This window comes from Rhynchophorus ferrugineus, unplaced genomic scaffold (genome assembly GCF_030347505.1).
Source record: "Rhynchophorus ferrugineus isolate W39M unplaced genomic scaffold, kcgeb_rfMv2 rfM1, whole genome shotgun sequence".
Taxonomy (NCBI): domain Eukaryota; kingdom Metazoa; phylum Arthropoda; class Insecta; order Coleoptera; family Curculionidae; genus Rhynchophorus; species Rhynchophorus ferrugineus.
In genome coordinates, this window is record NW_027472580.1 from 78,284,955 (window position 1) to 78,304,957 (window position 20,003).

Here is a 20,003-nt window from a genome sequence, read left to right on the forward strand (position 1 = left end):
ATATATATATATATATATATATATATATATTTAAGGGCTAGTAGAGAAACGAAACGGCAAGTATATAAACAGAACATATCTGAAAGTAACTGTATGAATACATAATATAGTCTTTTAAGCCTTTAGTTCTTACATATTTTCAATTATAATCAGTCTTATTTGGTTGCTATAATCTAAAGCACAAATAGTTAGGGATACGTGAAATCTCTAGCGTTGATCAATATCATGAAGCCATAATAATAGAGACTGTATAATGAATAGGTTTGGCTGCGCCATATTTGGTGTATATGTGATGGAGAACACAGCTTCTTCTAACGAACCTAAATAGTACTACGGGCATTTAGAAACCTCATTGGAAACGGAGATTACCTAGTCTAATAGTTATTGTTTACCAACGCACGAGTTTTTTGTTAAATTTATATATTGATAAATATATTATCAGTATATTAAATTTATATAAACGTAGTAGTTACATTTGTCAAAATCAATTCGTGATTTTGATCATTTTACGTAGCAAATATATCTCTCTTCCAATATTCGACAAATTTCTATATGTTTAACAAACATTCTTAATTATTGGAGGTGTTGTTAATAATTAGCTCAAAAAACTTCATCGACTATTGAGATCAAACTAATATAGTGGGGATATAATAGATATAATACTACAACAAAGCAGAAGAATTAAAAGGTTTGATAAGTATTTATATTATTAGTTTTATATTATTTGATAAGATTTTTTAAAATTAGGATTTGTTTAAATTCAGACTGAATATGTGATTCTAAGCCCCACTAATTTTAACATCTATAATAAATAAATAAAACACAAATATCCTATCATAATCCTAATGTACATATGTACTAATAATATAATAACACAAATATACTAATAATATTAAAATTTGACCAATATACTACGTTCAATACATTTTAAGATATAAAATTCAATTAAATTGAAAAAGTCACTAAATTCAATTTAATTTGTTAACAGGATTTAATTGATAATAATAAGCTAATTATAAAAAATGCTGCTATAGTGAGCGCGATTTTATAAGTAATTAAATGAAATGTGTACATTTTTCATCATTATGGATGAGATAATTCACCATTATATGAGCTAAACCATGGTGTAAAGAATTCGTTATCGTAGTGATTTCTAGGAGAAAAAGGTCACTTTTTAGCCAGATACTGAAAAATACTCAACTATAAGTTAATTTTTTCTTTTTATTTCCGGATATTTGTTTCAGTTTGGGAAACTTTATCAATACAGTAATAAAGTACTAATAGGAATAAATAGGAATAATAAAATGTTAATAATGGCTGCATCTCATGTTAGGCTACTAAAAATTATACTCGATATTACCTAGGCCTAGTACATCTTGCCCAAGGATCTGAACAGGGAGAAGAAAAAAAGCACATTTATATTTAGTAGAATTATAAATATTTATTTCTGATAAGAATTAATTCCTCTGAATAATTACTAGCCTTCATGGTAGACTGCTAAGAATTATATTCCATATTACTTAGGTCTAATAACTCTTGACAAAGGATCAAAACAAGGATAAGGAAACAAAAACAACCTTATTTATTAGAATTATGCATATTTATTTCTATCAATAATAATAATAATATTAATAATAATATATACAGTAACCTTACTCGCTAAATAGTTATACAGTTTTATTTTTGACAGATCACACTGGGTTTACGACTTTAATAAACATCTATTTACAATGAAAAAAATAATTAAAAAATATATATATGTACCACGATAGTATTTTATTTCATTTAACTCTGCTGTTAAATCTATATGCATAATAATACATTATCAGCTAGTTTCGTTTTCATTTTTATTTTTATGTTAATCAACTCAACGAGAATGTCTTGTAGAAAAATGGCACAAACGTATCGAAAATTATGGCGCACCATCGACCGCGCATTTAGGAAAATGTGAATAATTCGCATGTCTACGCCATACCGAACCCTAAAAATAATTAATCACGAGTTCCTATACGTGCCTGCGGATCTTTTTTTTACGTATATAGACATCGACTAGATTTTAAAATTAGATTTTTAGCCAGTACACGGAGTTCTAGGTTTTTGTATTTACACAATGTTTTAATATATTGTATTTACATTTTAATTACATCACTATATACAAGATGTTTCGCAGTGTATATATCTTTTAAACTCCTTTTTTATTGACCATTATTAAGAAAGCTTCATAATAAATTTAATTACGTATAAAATCCAAATAATATAAATATAAAACTACCTAATTTCAGGCTAGTTTTACAGTAAAATAAAATCTAAATCACTTTATCGCTTTAAGATAACAATTAACCAGAAATTTATAATTGATGTCCTTAGAGTTAATACCAAATTTTGAATTTCATTTAATAATAAAAAAAGCTTCAAATATAAATTGAATATTTGTTAATTAATTATTATTTTGGTGAAACATCCTGTATATGTTTGTATTAGCAGAAAATATTTATAAGATTAAAATGCAATTATCATGTTATCATTGATTTCAACGCAAAATTTTAAGAGAAATGACAGCAGTCGCATACAAAATATTGATGCTAACACGATTTAATTTCAGCCTAAACCTACTATAATACAGCAATTAATATTGTCAAAATTTACCTTTAATCTTTGTACAGTTAACCTGTTTAATATCCATTTCATTTTGTGTTATGTACAGGTGAGCCTGACGGCTCCTTATCTAAATATCGAAAACAGAAAAACAATTTCCCGAAACAACAGAAAAAATTCCATCCTCATGCAACTCCACTAGCCACCACAGTGATAATTTATATGTATATATATAAAAAAACATCATACCGTTCCCTAAAACTTTACATATTTTATAAGAATATCTAACTGTCTACCATTAGAGGGCGGTGAGTCCGTAGTCGGACTTAATCACTGGCTGTGGACCACCGCTCGGTATACCGCCACAGCCTGGAGAGGGAGCGAGCGACGCCCCCATTGCGTTGCCCATGTGACCCATCGTATGGTCCAGCATGGGGTTGGTATGGTGAAGGGATGAGGGACCCATAGGGTGAGCGTGAGAATGGCCGGAGATGGTGGTGGGGAGTTGATGGGGACTTGTCAGGGACATGTCCAGCATGTTATCGCCCACACCATCGATAGGATCTCTGGAACAAAAGAAGCTTAATTTAGATATGTCCGAACAGCTATTAATGATAATAATAAGACAATTATAAATAAACATATTTCTTAATCTTATGTGAATATTTCGGCAATTATATTATTTTTAATTAAAACATCCGCTTATTAATTTAATTGGGGCTAAAATTATCAAATTCAGGGGGTGTAGGGATGCTGTAAAATTATCTATAGATTTCCTTAATTTGCAAATACATTCTTTGTTTTACAATGTTGTTCTGTCACAATTTTGAAGTCAAAGAAATATATTCTTGTATAGGCACACGATAAGCTAAGTCAGCTGTAAAGTTTTTGTTTAAATATTGGAACAAAGTACATAGTTTTCGTTGTCAGTTGTTCACATCGAATTTATTTTTTGTTTAATATTGTGGTTTTGGGTCCCTCCACAACACTTTTGGAGATTCTTCATGCAAGACTGTATAAATATAAATATTAAGACGTTAAAACTTTTTTATATGCTACCCGCTTTTCAGAGAAATAGATGATTGAATCAAGAAGAAAATAAAATTTTTCAAAAAAATAACAGCGTAAAATTAATGACAGAGTCTATAGTAAAATCAAAATATAAAATGTGCAAATAAAAAAAGTAAAATAAACTTGAATGAAATCTACTCTTTTATTGAGAGGAGTTATGTCACTCTAGCAGTCAATGAAGTATGAGAAGAAGTATTGATAGTGCCTGGAGAAATACTTTAAAATAAAAGAAACTAATCAAATAATTCGTTTAAAAAAGAACATTTTCAAAAATAGACAAGAATTGTTACTTATTAAACCATCAAAATGTAAGGCTCGTAACGTTTTATTTATGATTGCATAAATCGGTCTATATTTTCTCTTATTAATTTATTTTTATTTTATTAGGATCTCTATAAAAAATATTTTTCATCTTTTAATATATAATGTTTCTGTTGGCATTTAATAACCTTATATATCTTTCTGTTTCTTTTTTAACTACCTGACTATATTTTTTGCAGGGTATTATATCGTTTCGTGTGACCGTGATAATTAGTCTATAATTTATAAATCTTAAGAGACACCTAATAATTCAGTTTTTTGGTTTTGTACCAGTGCATGGTTAAGAAAGAAGGTAACAACTAATGGAAGATAAAACTGGTATGTAATTTGGCCTCATTAAATTTCAGGTTCTTAAATATTGTTTGTAGAATTAAACTATAGGTATATTTTATTTGTATTATTTTTATTATTATTAAATGTAATCAATTATTTACTCTTTCAGAATCTTTATCGTTTAAATGCCATAAAATTTAATTTTAACATTTTATAAAAAGTATTCAGTAACTTCATAAAAATTAAACTTTAATTTTCAGGAACAAACATAAAACGGATATACAATGAGTTATTTTTAAGATTTTATTTCTTTTTAATTCCTCAAAATATATTTCCTATAATTATTATTTCAACGATCCTACAGTGTATAGGGTAGCTAAATATGTCGAACAAACTCGATCTTGAAATCATATATACTTTTTTTAAGTGCTTTTATATACAGGTTTTTCAGGTATGTTTGTCTTCTAGATTGAAAACATTTTTAATTTTATTATTGTTTTTTTGCTGTAAATTTTAATCGGGAATAAAAATTCATTAAAATATGCCAAACGTGTAACAAAAATGTAGTAACTATAATAACTATTTACTAGTTCAACAAACTATTCAACAAATTAAATTTATTTTATTTTGTTAGAAACTTCCTTTTTATTTAGAACAAACTCTTTTAATAAATTTTATTTAATTTTTAATAAGACGTAAGCAAGCTAGTAACTATATTATTACATTTTACGGAAATTTATAGGTTATTTGTTTTGAATAAATATTTTTCTCAGGTATTGACATCTAAAATATAATATTAAAAATATATACTTTATTTCACCGCCTTTATATAAACCTTTTTTTTCTCAGAAAAGAAAAGTGTTTTCACTTAACGATAAAAATTCATTAACATAGTCCAAACTTTTTAAAAAACCTTGAACGAACTTTAATAGCTAGTAATATTTAAGAACTGAGTTTATTATTTTGTTCTCTTACAGCGTCAAAATGACAATTCCGTAGTACTTTTGAACCTTTTATTTGTTTTCAATTTCGAAAACAATTCAAAACAATATCTTTTAACATTCTCTTATTTATTTTTAATAGCTCGCACGCAACCGTGTAACTGCATATCATATTTAATACGAATTTATTTTTCTTCATGATTTTTTCATCATTTTTTATACTGAGATAAAATACAAAACTCAATTTTATGAAAAATTGTACAGGAAAAAATTATATAGTCATATTTTATCTTTTCAAAGCAGTCTCTTAAGAGCCTTTTAAGAGTCTTTTGACTTTTAAGAGAGACAGTATTTGTGAGTAGATATTTGTGTGGTATTTGTGAGTAGACTAGATATTCTCAGCTTCCCTGAGAGTTTTAAGTATTTTCATTAAAATGGTGTCGACTAAAGGATAATAATTTTAAAACAAAATAAGATATTGAATTTACAAATATATCTCTAATTAATTTTGTGTCCCTATAACTATATTACCGGAATTAAAATTCGAACCTGTGTATATTGAAAAACTGAACTACGTCAGCGGGTCGTCAGGAGAAACGACAGCAGGATTAAAGAGATCGTCGTATTATTATCGCTTACTCACCTCGAACCGTTGTTCTTCCTCTTGTCGTTGTTGTTGCCCTGCTGCTGTTGAGCAGCGCCGTTCTGCGCCTTCGACGCCCCCCGGCCCTTTCCTGACGCCTTGCCGTTAGCGGCGGTCGCCGCCCCCGGCGCCGTCGTCGTCACTCCGGCGGGATTCGTTTTCCTGCGAACGTTCTTCGTGTTCGGTAGTTTGTTGTCCTTTTTCCATTTCATGCGTCTATAATAAAACAAGAATGTTGTAATATTTCCGACTGACATCTATCAGGAATTAATCAGATTTTTCGCTATATTATCAGTAAATCTGACGGATCAAAAATGAAATAGATACCACAAGCTCATGCAGAACTTTCATTTGCTTTAACAAGATATTATTTGGCTTTTTCGAAATTATATAATTTTACTCAAAACTGAAACATTTTCTCATAGTAGGATTGTTTTTTATATTCCGGGATTGTCAAAGACTAGAGATTTATTCACTCTGACGAGAATCCAGAGTATTTCGGGATTATACTAGTTGTTGATACGTTACAACTAATTATATTATATGTCTTTACGTTTCATAATTTTTGGTTATTAACTTAATCGGCGTATAAAAACAATATCTGAATTGTTTTTTTTATATTGCGGCATATTTGGAAATACGAATGTTTCCTTCAAAAACGAATCAAACATATGTAAAAATGTAGAAATAAATATAGAAATGAGATAGTTTTAATGTTAATTGCTTATATAACTAACACAAATATATCTTTCAATTTGTTGCTTAGTTCCAGATACCATAATGAATAAAATTTTAATGTTTTTAATAGTTACTTATTGGTGAATTCGTTAGGAATGATAGTTATGCAACATTATAATTATGAGAAAAATGGCGAAGAATACGTAGTCTTACCTGTTTTGGAACCAGATCTTTATTTGCCGCTCGCTGAGAACCAAAGTGTGGGCGATCTCTATTCTTCGCCTTCTAGTCAGGTAGCGGTTGAAATGGAATTCCTTTTCTAGCTCGAGGATCTGGTGGCGTGTATAGGCCGTTCTTTGGCGTTTCGGTTCCATTCCCGGGGTAAAGGTACCATTTGCTGAAATAAAATGGTCAGTTTTAGAAAAAAAAATTTAAACCATTTTTCTTGTATGCTTCTTGGTTTCTATTAACAAAATGGCAGAGTGACCTAAGGCATAGCATTATTTTCGACATAGGCATTCTAATGATTTTTTAAATTATAGAATGATTGTCTAATGATAATGTTTATCTTTATGTTTAACATTAAAGCATATATTTAATTAATTTATTGTCTTAACCAAAAAAAAAACCAATCAATTCTTATTATTTCTACTAAAGTAGATAGAATTAGTAAATATCTTATCAATGTTCTATTCGTCATACAAAATTCGTCTAATATAGAAACTTGAAAAAATAGGTATTTTGTAAAGGATGTTTTATCAAACACCATTTTTGATTTTCTATCTTGTAAGTAGAATTCTTGAAAAACTGAAGAGGTAACTTAACTAAATTTTGTACAATTCTTTATTACAAATTCATTTGTTTTTATTCAATTTCATTAAAGCTACTTGTAAAATAAAATAAAGTTATAAAGTAAAAAGTAAGCAACATAAAATATCTTCCATGTTAAAACATCTGATAAATAAGAGTTAGTCTTAGATATAGACCTAGAACGAGATCTAGAACATTGGCATATTCTAAGAATATATTTCACAATTCAATTCTAGTGACGATATTTGTAGATTATGTATTTTTTTGTGAAATTTTAATCAGTATTGACAAACATATATAATTTCTTATTTTTTTTCTGCAATACCAGCCTTCAAAGAACAATTGTTGAAATATTATGTCATTCCAACAGTTAATATAGAAGTTACAATATTTTTAGTAAAAGAACTATTTTATTGTCTAATCAATGCATGACAATAAATTCACATTTTAATTGAACATTGTTCTTTAATGGGGAAAAGTACTGTTGATTAGTTACTAAATTATTAAAAATTATTTTTGATACTATTTAGAAAATAGGTGGATGTAAATGCAGTTGTATGATGTTGAATATTCTCAAAACTGTCAGTTGTTCCACAATACTTGAAAAAAAGTTCACTGAATTGTTTAGAAAACCGAAAAAGTAAACTTGAAATAACCGATCAGCATTTTAAAGATACTAGAACGTAGTATATTCACATTTTATATAAAAACTTTGCCTTAAAATGGACAAACTTTAAAACTTAAAAACAAAAATGTATCTGCAATTTATAGCTTTGTTTAGAACTGCCATTTGGAAGTGATATAAATAAATCTATAGCATCGATATGTTATATTGGATGTCACTATAGATTTACTACTACAGATCTAATTCAAAATTGTCACTCGTGTCATGTCTTATGTGCACATCAAAATTATTCAGCAACGAAATGTCTCCAAAAATTTTAAGCTAATGGCTGATTATCTAAATCTTATTTATTTTTGAGTGCTTAAACAATATGTTATATCAGTTTTTTTATATTTAAAAATTCAAAGCCAGTTTTTTTATTATTATTTTACTTTATTTAAATTATATTAATGCACTAAAATATAAAGAATATTAGGTGCTTATTTTAGTTTATCTCCTTTCCTTCCTTTTTTTTTCATATAGCTTCTTTCGTAGCTTTTTCTCTAATCTCATTAACTTTGTTGCTTTTAGTCAAATGTCCTAAAGCAATGGTAATATGCATCATCTTTGTTGACATATCAGATATAATTCCTCTGGTTTTGTTTCAACGCTTTTATCCCTATTTGTCCTAACCTTTTCCGTTCTTTTACCTTGTTCCCCACTGGCATCATCTACATTTATCTAATTTTACATATTTTTTCTACATCTAGTTTTTACGAAAAAAAGTGAAGATCGCTATGCAAGACTTAAACTGTAACTGCGGTACATATGTCGCTCAGTAACACATGTAAGTTTTAATGGATTCGTAAATTCCAAAAAAAAAAGAAACTACTGGGTTAAAAGGTCATATATTAATTATTAAGTTATACGAAACGCGACATGGTCAACAACATCAGCCCCACGTCGAACGAGTAAGAAAAATTAAAATTTTCGTCGGAGCTAAAAACAACTCAACTATACAGAGGTAAACACTGTTGTTTTAATAATTAAAACGAATACATTTCGCAAATAACGATCATTATTCTTATACGGTTCAACTCGAACACGGAGAAAAAATGCTAAACAGCGAAGAAAAAAATGATTAATTATCACACGAAAATTAGTTATCATAAATTTAAATAATATCTATGTAACATGGTGTAATTGGTTCGGTGCCGGTAATAGATACGCCATTTTTTCTAGTTCCTACGTTGCAACGGCAGGAAAATTGTAGTTTTTCCTGTGGCGAGGAGGGGGGGGAGCCGTTCATATATCTTGTGGCGTTTCACCTTGATAGGTTTCCCAGCGTGATGCCTGATTATAATTTTCATAACACCGCCAGTCCATGAAAAAATTCCGGAGGTTATGGCGTTTTTCGTCATGAAACTGATGCGGTTGGCGTTATTAATTAACGTTAGGCTCATTATCTTGTCGATCGGCTGGTATAAGGCCTTATCTGCTGGTATAATTGCGTTGCGAAATAAATGGATGTGCGGCGTGAATAGTCACGAGTTCGTCTGTCAGAAAATAACTTAACAAATCGTAACAGAAACACGAAATCCGAGGGTGAAATAATACGTTTTTTAGAAGTGGTAAATTAAAATTATTATTTAATTTTTATGTTATAAATCGTACATTTCAACTAGAATAATAAAATAAAGTAAGGCGGGATCACCGCAAGGTAGAGAATGGGTAACATTTCTGTACATATATTATACCATATAAGTAACAAAAATTAAGATATCACTATGGTAACATTTCAATGACACTGCAGCGGTTGCTGTTAGGTATTTCCTGAAGAATCTTGTAGAAGCGAACGCTTGGTTATCAAAAGGAATATGAAAGAACTCAAAATCTCAAGCATTAGGTCATACTTTTATTTATACACAACTACAAGTAGCTGATGTACCTCCCAGTTAAGATCTACGGAATCCAGTTACAAGCACAATGTAAACGTAGTAATTATTTCGTAAAAAGTTCTGTATCATAAAAGGCAAGAATAATTTTATATACTGAGAACTTAAGATTTCTCTTATTAGGAGAATCAAGAGATTCATGATCATAATAAACTAAATCAACAGATTAACCAAAACCGTTTAATCTTGTGGAAATCGAGAGTTGTTTAATATTTAATATCAAATTATTATTTCAATAAATTCGGAAAAAATTGTATTGCAATCATGATTAAATAATAAATAAATTAATAAAATAATGATACATTGTAGATTATTTGACTAGTAATAGTATTTTGTAAGAAAAATCGCATGAAATATTTTATTCAAGTTTCACTCGATAAGTTTTTAATTTTTATTTTTCATAATTTTTTAAGGAATTGAAGGATTCTACATATGTAAATATCCTTTAGGATTTTCTTAGGTATCTAAAATAGCATTAGAAAATTAGCAATTTACATGCAGCTCTTTTATTTTACATTATTTGAGAAATATATTTAGTCCAGCAGTGCGTATCAATTATTTTTATGCACATATTGTAAACGCCAATATCGACGGTCTCTGGCTTGGCTAAAGGATAAGGAAAGTCAGAAGGATCTAGTCCGTGACCTGGATATGATCATAAACAATGCGTGACTCGAAATAAGGATCGCCATCAACCATTAAAGTTTACCCACGAAATTTTATTAGCGCAATACTAAGAAGAAGAAGAACGAGGGAAATTCATATAGATCTAGGAAATCTAATATAGCTAGTAGACTTCTTCCAAATCACAAAATAGCCAATTTAAAGATGACCGGTGATGATATATTTTCCAGTGCGATACAGAAATGTATGCAAATACTATGCAAGTTACGTATGGTAGTAGCTTTATTTGATATTTGGCATCAATATTGGATAATGTTCGGCCATTTGCTCTTGAAACTTATTAATATTCCAGGATTTTTAGGAAGTATACTGAAGTCTAGAAATTTGACCAATTATCATTAAGTTTAAACAACATTAAATATTTGGAAAGGGCTTATTAGAGCTCAACATCAAAGATCATAAAATAATATTGCGACTTATATGCAGAAGTATTCACGCTATAGTTACAACCAATATCTAATATAAAGATAAAACATAATATCTAATACTAACACATTGCCATATTAGCAAAACATATTAATATTTATTGTTTCAATAGAACTTCCTAGAAATATAATAATATATAATATTAATTTTTTCAATTGACTAAATGAATTAATATGAAAAATTTCAATAATATATCGAATGTTCGACAATTCAATTTTGATCAATTATTAAAATAATTATTGATATAATTAACTAATGTTACTGAATGAACTCAGCGACAAAGAAACAGTACTTGCAATATTTACGGACGACACAGATATCATAGCTCCAAATTTGTCCATATTAATTTTGCGTTGCGGTGAAATAATAAAAAACTACTATATCAAAGACAAAAACAATTATATCACTTGACGGATGCTGGATTTTTCAAGCAACATCAGCTAAATAGCTCGGCATCCATCTTGATGGTAGACAAAACTAGAAGCATCATGTTACACCAAAAGCAGGGCAGATTAGACTCAAAGTCAAACAACTGTACTGGCTACTCGGAATATACTCTCAACTTGACATATAATAAAAAATATTGGTTTATCAGTCTAATCATTAAGCCAAGTTGAATTAACGGAGTGCAAATATGGGATTGCACTAAAACATCAAACCATCTAATAAACCAACGCAGTTAAAACAAAGTTTTACGATTAATTAGGAATGCTTATCGCTATGTAATCAACGAAGGTCTGCACAATGCACAAGCGAAACATGAAATAAGCTTTGTAAATCATAAAATTGTAAATAACTGAATAACACGCAGGAAGTCATAAAATTGAAGCGAACTAAATCACATGCATTTTTATAGCGTATAAGTGTATTATTAACTTAAGCTCGAGTAATTTAGTTTTATTTTAATTTCAGAACTATATACTGTTGTACTAATCCCGTACTCACCTTACTTTTGCATTTCCAAAACATTAAGAACAGTTATAATAATTTTTCTTTTCTTCGATCCATGTCTGCTTAACATTCACATAAATAATATTATCTTAATTCATTAATTTAATGTTATATTCTATCACCAATGATAGAACAATGCGAAAATATGTACATATAGACAGTAAGCCTTTTTATTTAAGCAGGTACCTTGAACTTTACCAGATTCTGAATAATTATGCAACCAGAGACGAAATTATTGTCAGTATGATTAACGTAAAGGAAACACGATCGAGAGTGTCGTGGAGAAAAAAAGGCTGCAGAACATGGCCGATAGCCATCTCATCGCATCGCAGCTGTCAAAAGGTGTTTTAAAGAGTGGAATATCGGATATAATATGTATATATGCGACCCCGTCCAGCTGACAGGGCAAAAGACTTGGCGCGTAGGCACGAATGAAAAATGATGCCGCGTCCCTGTCGTTTTCCGAAGTTGCCGAAAAGGTTTTTCGAGGACCCAGCGAAAAGCGCCTTTCAACTTGGGTGACTCACGCCGCCGAACCGGCAGAATAGAAGCCCAAAAGCAAAAGTGCTAATGGTCTTTTAGTGAAATTTCTTGTACGTTGCTGCAGTCGATCCTTTATGCCTCGCCAATACGTCTTTCAGTTTTAAAATATTATAAAATCGGATAGATTTTAAAAATCTTCCATCAAGTACTCCTATAAAATAATTTAATTCATTTTGTATATAGCATCATGTTAGACAAAAAGCAAAACACATTAGAACCAAAATAAAACAACTATACTGGTTAGCCAGAAGATACTCTTAACTTGATCTAAAATCAAAGAGATTGATTTACCAGTCAATTATAAGTCAATCTGGACCAATGGGGCGCAAATTTGGGGTTGCACTAAAAATTCAAATCAACTAGTCATCCAACGCTGTCAAAACAAACTTTTTCGATTAGTTACCAGTGCCTATCGCTATGTAATCAACGAAGAACTGCACGATGACTTGAACACACGTAAGAATACAATAAAGTCATATAAAAAGGAAGTTAAATAAAATATTCTTTAATCAGTTTTCTCAATTTTACTTTGGGCGAGAATTAGGAAACAGGAAAATATAAAATATTTACTATACAGATTACGTAACTCTGTATAGTGCGTCAAAATAGCAATGCACTGATTATATAACAAAAACCTGAATATATCATATCGCCATATCTTGAGACCTAGGAATTAAATTCAATAAGGGAAAGCGGTAAACAAGAGAACTGCATTTAATTAAAATATGAAGTCTAATTGCCGTGCAAGAACATTATACAGAGGAGGGACAGTCAGTACTGAGACCGCGAAAATATTAAACACCAGTGTTTCGTGATCAATATTCAATTCGGTACATCGATACATACAGGGGATGAGCAAAATAATATGCACACCTCACATATACACAATAGCTACTAAAGCCGCTGAAATTCTTCACGAAATATATTCAGTAAACATATTTGTAGAGTGTCTGAATAGTTTCCACCAAAACATTGGCCAATTGCTTCGACGATGTTGAAGATATAAATTTAACCCTTCACGACGGTTCAATTATGTTAAGGCATGGCGGTTGTGCTAGACGGGGAAGATGTTTGATTATATTCTAATGCTTTTCAAACCAAGACTGAGCCATTTTAGTTGAATGCCACGATATTGATATAAAAGACATAAAGGAGCCACTCGCAGTTCCAGTTGTTTCTTCTGGAGTTCTGACTACATAAACCTAGCGATTTGTAGGAAATATCAATGTAAATACATTCTTTCAATCATCAAATGTCCAGGCTTCATTTTACTTTCTTACATCTTTCACAGTGCAGTCGTATCAAGAATATTTTCTTCGTGGAGCTCCCACTATATTATTTTTGTTGAAACAATATTAGACAAGTGAGTGTTGAGTTCTGCTTTCTCTTTTTCTGCAGTAATTTTATATTGTCTCGCCATAATCCTGGTTGGCCTCTGTCAGTTAAATACAGGTTTTGCTCACTATTTCTCTTTGTCAATCAATCAGGATATGCTGTGATTACCGTTACGCTGCATCGTTAAACGAATACCAACGTTTTACCCACTTTTAAAGTAGGAGAGATCACAGCTCTCACCGATTGTTTTAACCATCGCAGAACAATTTACCGAAATATAATCTACAAGACATTATTTGCACGGAAACAGTGTGACAAACATACAAACAAGATTAATTATATTGCATGGCGTTAATCTATTTTGTCTATGAACTGTATGTAATGGTATATTAATATTATATTTAACAATTCCGAAATATAAAAGATAACCCTCCCGTTACTAAATTCAAATATTTGAAGCATTATTCAACTCTCTAAAATTAATGACCGAAAGATTTCATAAAGCAACTTCATAAGCAACTGTTCATATATAATTATAGTTTAGAAACAATTATTATATACTGATGTAAAAGTTCTAGTACCAGTCAAGATTACAAAGACAAGACAAGATCTACAAATGGACTAGAGACTGAAAAATAGATCTTAATAGCTCTAAATCTGTCCGTGTTAATTTTGCGTTGCGGCGAAATGACAAAAATCTAATTATATCACTTGATGGATGCCCGATTCCTCAAGCAGAATTAGATAAATACCTCGGAATATCACATCATGTTAGACAAAAAATATAGAGCAGATTAGACTCAAAGTCAAGCAACTGTACTGGTTAATTGCAATATACGCTCAACTTGACCTAGAATCAATGAGATTGGATGGCAAATATGGGGTTGCACTAACATATATAATCAAATAGTAATCCAAAGCAGCCCAAACAAAGTTTACGACTAATTACTAATGCTTATGTCTAAGCAACCAACGAAGGGCTACACGATGACCTCGAAATCAAGTGGATTTAAGAAGTGGTTGAAGATTTTGCTCTATAACATGAAATAAGGCTGCTAGATCACAGCATCGTTGAAGTAATAGTGCTACTATATAAGACGCATGAAATTATTGAATCAGATCAAAACGAACCAAACCACACGAACTTTTAAGTGCGTTCTTAACTTTAGCTGAAGTAGTTTAATTTTATTCTTATTTGAAAAATACAAAGTGATGTATTTCAATCCCATACTCGCCTTGGTTGCCACTTGAGGTACGTATGACGTGTAACGTGTAATGTACGTGACGTTCTTTGTAAATTAAGTACGAAAAAGTAAATTAAGTATTAACTTGTACATTATACGAAGCATATCTAATGTGAGATATAATTTCTAAAAAATATACAGGTGTTAAAACGAAGAATATAAATAACGAATACCAAGTATATGATGAAGCAATTTCGATTATTAATTAAATATACAACACAAAGAGACCGAGCCAATTTCAATTAACTCCGTTAGTTGAATCCCACCCTCACCCAGTCAGCAACCAGATACGCCCGTCAACCCTCAAGCCGACGCCATGCTAACCAAGTGTTACCTGGTTTCGGCGGACGTAGCCAAAAAACTCTTTCCCGAACAAAGAAGAAAACAAAAAAGCGGACCCCTGGGTCATCATCATCATGATCATCGGGCCTCCGTCATCGTCGCACTGAAGACCACACCAAACACGACCTTGTGGTACCGGTGGTTTTGGTTTTCGGTACGATTGTTCGGCAACACGATGCGCAGTGTCATCGTGAACGTTCACGTTTCACGGTACCGAATGGTCTTTTGTGTTTTCGCCGACCCGAAATTGTTTGTTTAGACCTTTTGATTATGTCAAATTCACTAACGTACCCGAGAACGTATAATTTTTATATTTTACTTAAATTGGCGAGCTGAATTTAGATAAAAAAAAAACTTAGATTAACCATGAGAATTTTATTGGAAATTAAAAATAATTTAAATAATGTATATAGAGCTGCAAGACTTTACAGTTTAATTCAAATAATTAAAAAAATATTTGCATTAAATTAGGACTTGGAGGCGAGTAGGAAGAGAAGAACCCTTCGGAATGTATCTTTAAATGTTTTAGTTATGAAGTTAAGTAAAGTAACAGGTCAATTGACAAGTCCCCGGCCTGCCAGAGTAAAACACATTTTTTTAACCAAAATGTCTTCCCTGCGAGCATTCTTTTGAGATCTGAGAACAGAAAGTACTCTGGGGGCCAGATCTGAAGAATACGGTGGATGAGGAAGCAATTCGAAGCCCAGTTCATAGATTTTTGTCATCGTTCTCACTAACTTGTGACACAGTGCATTGTCTTGGTGAAGTAGCACTTTCTGTTTCTTCAAATGACGCCGTTTTTAGGTGATTTCGTCCTTCGAACGGTCCAATAACACTATGTAATAGTCGCTGTTGATTGTCCTTCCTTTTTCAAAGTAGTCACTGAAAATGATTCCATGTTTTTTCTAACTGTTGCGTCGATTGGACTTGGGAGTGAAATGATGCAGCCATGTTTCGTCCATTGTCACATATTGATGCAAAAATTGGGTTTATTACGCCTGATCATCTTCAAACTCTGCTCCAAATCATAAACTCGTTATTGTTTTTGGTCAAAAGTGAGCTCGCGCGGCACCTACTTTGCACAGAACTTTCTCATACCCAAATATTCGTGAATGATATGATGTACACGTTCAGTTGATATCTTTAGAGTGTCTGCTATTTCATTCAGTTTCAATTTACGGTCGTTTTAAATCATTTTGTGGATTTTTAAAATGTTTTCGTCGGTTTTTTCGTCCACTGCGTTCACCGTCTTCGGTGCTCATTTCGCCAAGTCTAAACTTAGCATACCAATCCTTGATGGTTGATTTTCTTGGGGCAGTGTTTAGAATCTCGGTATCAAGGCAAGTTTTTGCTTCAACTGTATTTTTTTCCTTCAAAAAACAATATTTTATCAACACGCATAATAACTTTTTAGCAATTTTTTTCACAATAACAAAAGTTGTTTCACTCAAAGTGCTATAATTCACAAATTAATGATCCGACAGCTGTCAAATTTATACACGCATCTTTTGAGGGTTAGGGCTAACTAAAAAACCTATAGGTTTAATTCTACTAGCGCCATCTATATGTCAGGTCGGGGACTTGTTATCACGAAGAAGTTATACATCGAAATAACTTAATAACTAATAATAGATTAAAAATCATTCTGCAAGTTTAGAAAAAACTGCTGACTTTGATATAATACTTGCAATAAAAAGAAAGCACTAAGGAATATATTTAACAATCCCCAAAGCATTAACACCTCAGTATATGAATGATAAATCTGTAAAATAAGTCATCATAGCCAAAGATAACAGAAAGACCTGCAAAATACCCAAGGAGCAATATCAATAGCGCTGATTGATTGACAGATGAGCGACAGATTCACATAGAGAGATGAGATCTACGTATAAGGATAGATATATTTCCATAATAATAAAAAAGTCAAAGAGGAAGTTAGATCACCATGGCATAGAAGAGAGAGAAGAAAATGGATGAAAGAGCAACATTTCATTAAAATGATGAATAAAGTAACCGTTCACTTTTTTATTTGCTTTGTGTTTCTATGACTCCAAAGAATATATGTGGCTATTATAAATATTTATTGAAAAATACATACTGGTATACTTATCTTTAATATTATTCCAAGTTGAACAATTCTATATTTTTGAATATTCATACAAAATGTATATGAATATAACATTATTTCATAGTTGACATACAAGTTAATAATAATAATATAATACAAGTTGAAATACAATACTATTCCAAACAAGAGGCCTGTTGAGACAAATATAAAGATCTACAGAGAATATTAAAAATTAAAAAAGAATATAATATTTAAAATGAAGGCCATTCATATTTGATATAAAGAATTATTTCAAAACACAGTATGGTGTGATATATATATATATATATATATATATATATATATATATATATATATATATATATATAGAGAGAGAGAGAGAGAGAGAGAGAGAGAGAGAGAGCACTGAACGATAAAGAAGATTTGTACATTACGCTGGCAGTATCCGAATCTGAATTGTGAAAATAATACTATTATATTGTAGTAATGTTTTCCCCAATAATATATATAAGATATAAGGTTAAGATCATGCAACGTGCATGCTAGTTACATAATAACATATAACCGCAGTATTTTGTATTAAACAATGTTAATGCAGAAAAAAATGAACACCAATGTGAAAAATTAATACTATACTAAGTGTTGAAATCGGACCTTACACCTCTTTGAACTATATAAGTATTATTCCATATATTAAATTTTATCGACAGAAATAACTATTTAACAAGTTTCATCTGCTGACGTCTTTTTTACTAATTAGAATAATACATATATTTTGTTTTCTGTACCATAAAATTCATCAAAAGCTGATGCGATTTCTCAATTTGTTAGACATCTGCCAAATGCATGACATACATACACATATTCAAGATTTAGCGCCAACATCATGTATTGTAATACTGGCTTCAGTGTAAAAAGATGTAGAGAATTGTTTGAGAAGCTAACTGACGGCTTAAATGGTATTCACTGTTTACTCCTTATAGCTGTATCAAAGTTGTTTTCGGGAGGTAGCAAAGCATTTTGTCTATTTTTCTTTCGTTTTCAATGATACTATCGTGATATCGCGATATAATTGTAGTTTTGCGCTTATAACACGACAATCCATACAAGGGACGAAGACAAACACCAATGTTTATGGATATAAATATGTTTTTGTGACACATTAAAGTAAAATATATGACAAAAAATTGTGAAAATTGTTGGCATAGTTAAAATTAACGTGAACAACGAATTGCAAACGTTCAGGATACAAAAACAAATGACAATTATTGAGAGTTAAGGGTATGATTCATATAAGTTAAATTTTGTGACAATGATCGATCTCTTTCGTCTCCTATAATCATTCAGTCTGTTCTTGGAGTGTTCCAAAATATTTTGAATTTTTGTTTGCCTCTTGAAAGGTGGGTAGATATAAAATATGTTGAGTATAACAATTAAATTAATATTAACATTAACAAACAAATTTAGGAAAAACAAAATTTATACCTAATATAAATAACGGATGAATATAAGAAATATTTGTGGGTTTTGTCATCGAAATCATCTACGCCACTGATTGTCGGCGGCATCTTCCTCCGAATACAAACGGTTCAGTCGTCAGCATCTGGACAGACTGTAACCACAATAAAGACCATTCCTCATTGTTAATCCACTCTAATTAAACGTTATTCAAATATTTCTCCCGTATCTACGACGACATGAAGGCACTTAAACGTCGACAGACCGAGAGAGTGATCCGGCGGTTTTTGCCGGCGCACAGATCCCCATGCATGCGCTTAGAGTGGAGGTGGTGACATGAGTTACACGCCGAAGATGAGTTAACACTTTTTTCTTACGGGCCCGACAACGGATAATTCATTTAAATAAGCTCCTATTCAGTTGCTTCAAGTTACCGGTGCTGCTGCACACTGGCAGCTCTTCGGCCGACGGGTAGGGCGGCGTCGTCGTCGTCACACGGGGGATATAACGTGATGATGTCATTGCCGTAATTTTCGAGTCGGGTCGACGTGGACGAACGACAGAAAATTGACCACCGCAACCGTTTCGGCACCGGTAATTTCGCTCAAAGTTGGCCATGAGACGTTGTTCAATAAAAAAATTGGCCAAAGCCAACTCTGTTTATGAGTCTTTAACCTTTATTGCAAATGTTTCGTTGGGCCTTGAGAAAATAATCTATTCAATAGACAAAGCTAAAATTATATTTAGAAGAATGCGTAGAAAGTACTGCTTGGAAACTTAAAACAATAATATACGAAGTCATAACTATACCAAGAACTGAATGAAGGATTTAAATACAAAACTAAGACTTTTAATTCATAAATAGACTATTACGGTTCGAACTAATAAATGTTCAATTAAAGAATCAAATGAACCATTTAAGTACCAACAAAGAAAGACATATCGGTTTTAATTAATCCATAGGCACAGCCTAAGTTCTAAATAGCACTGAAGTCCTCGTATGTAATATGTTAAATTGTAAAGTTTAGTTTAAAAATCATGGCTAAAATATTTTGGTGTCT

The 20,003-nt window shown here is 31.1% G+C and overlaps 1 protein-coding gene across 2 annotated transcripts in view; it reads right to left on the reverse strand.

The window, feature by feature from the left end:
• Positions 1-2,743: 2,743 nt before the first annotated feature.
• Dfd (homeotic protein deformed) overlaps positions 2,744-20,003 on the reverse strand; it is a 44,419-nt gene continuing 27,159 nt past the window's right edge. For both annotated transcript variants that reach the window (XM_076410362.1, XM_076410351.1), the window contains 3 exons: positions 6,736-6,919; positions 5,845-6,060; positions 2,744-3,161 (listed from right to left, as the gene is read on the reverse strand). In XM_076410362.1, coding sequence (XP_076266477.1) covers positions 2,894-3,161; positions 5,845-6,060; positions 6,736-6,919 — 668 coding nt within the window. In that variant the 3' untranslated portion in view covers positions 2,744-2,893. The remainder of the gene's footprint in view (positions 3,162-5,844; positions 6,061-6,735; positions 6,920-20,003) is intronic.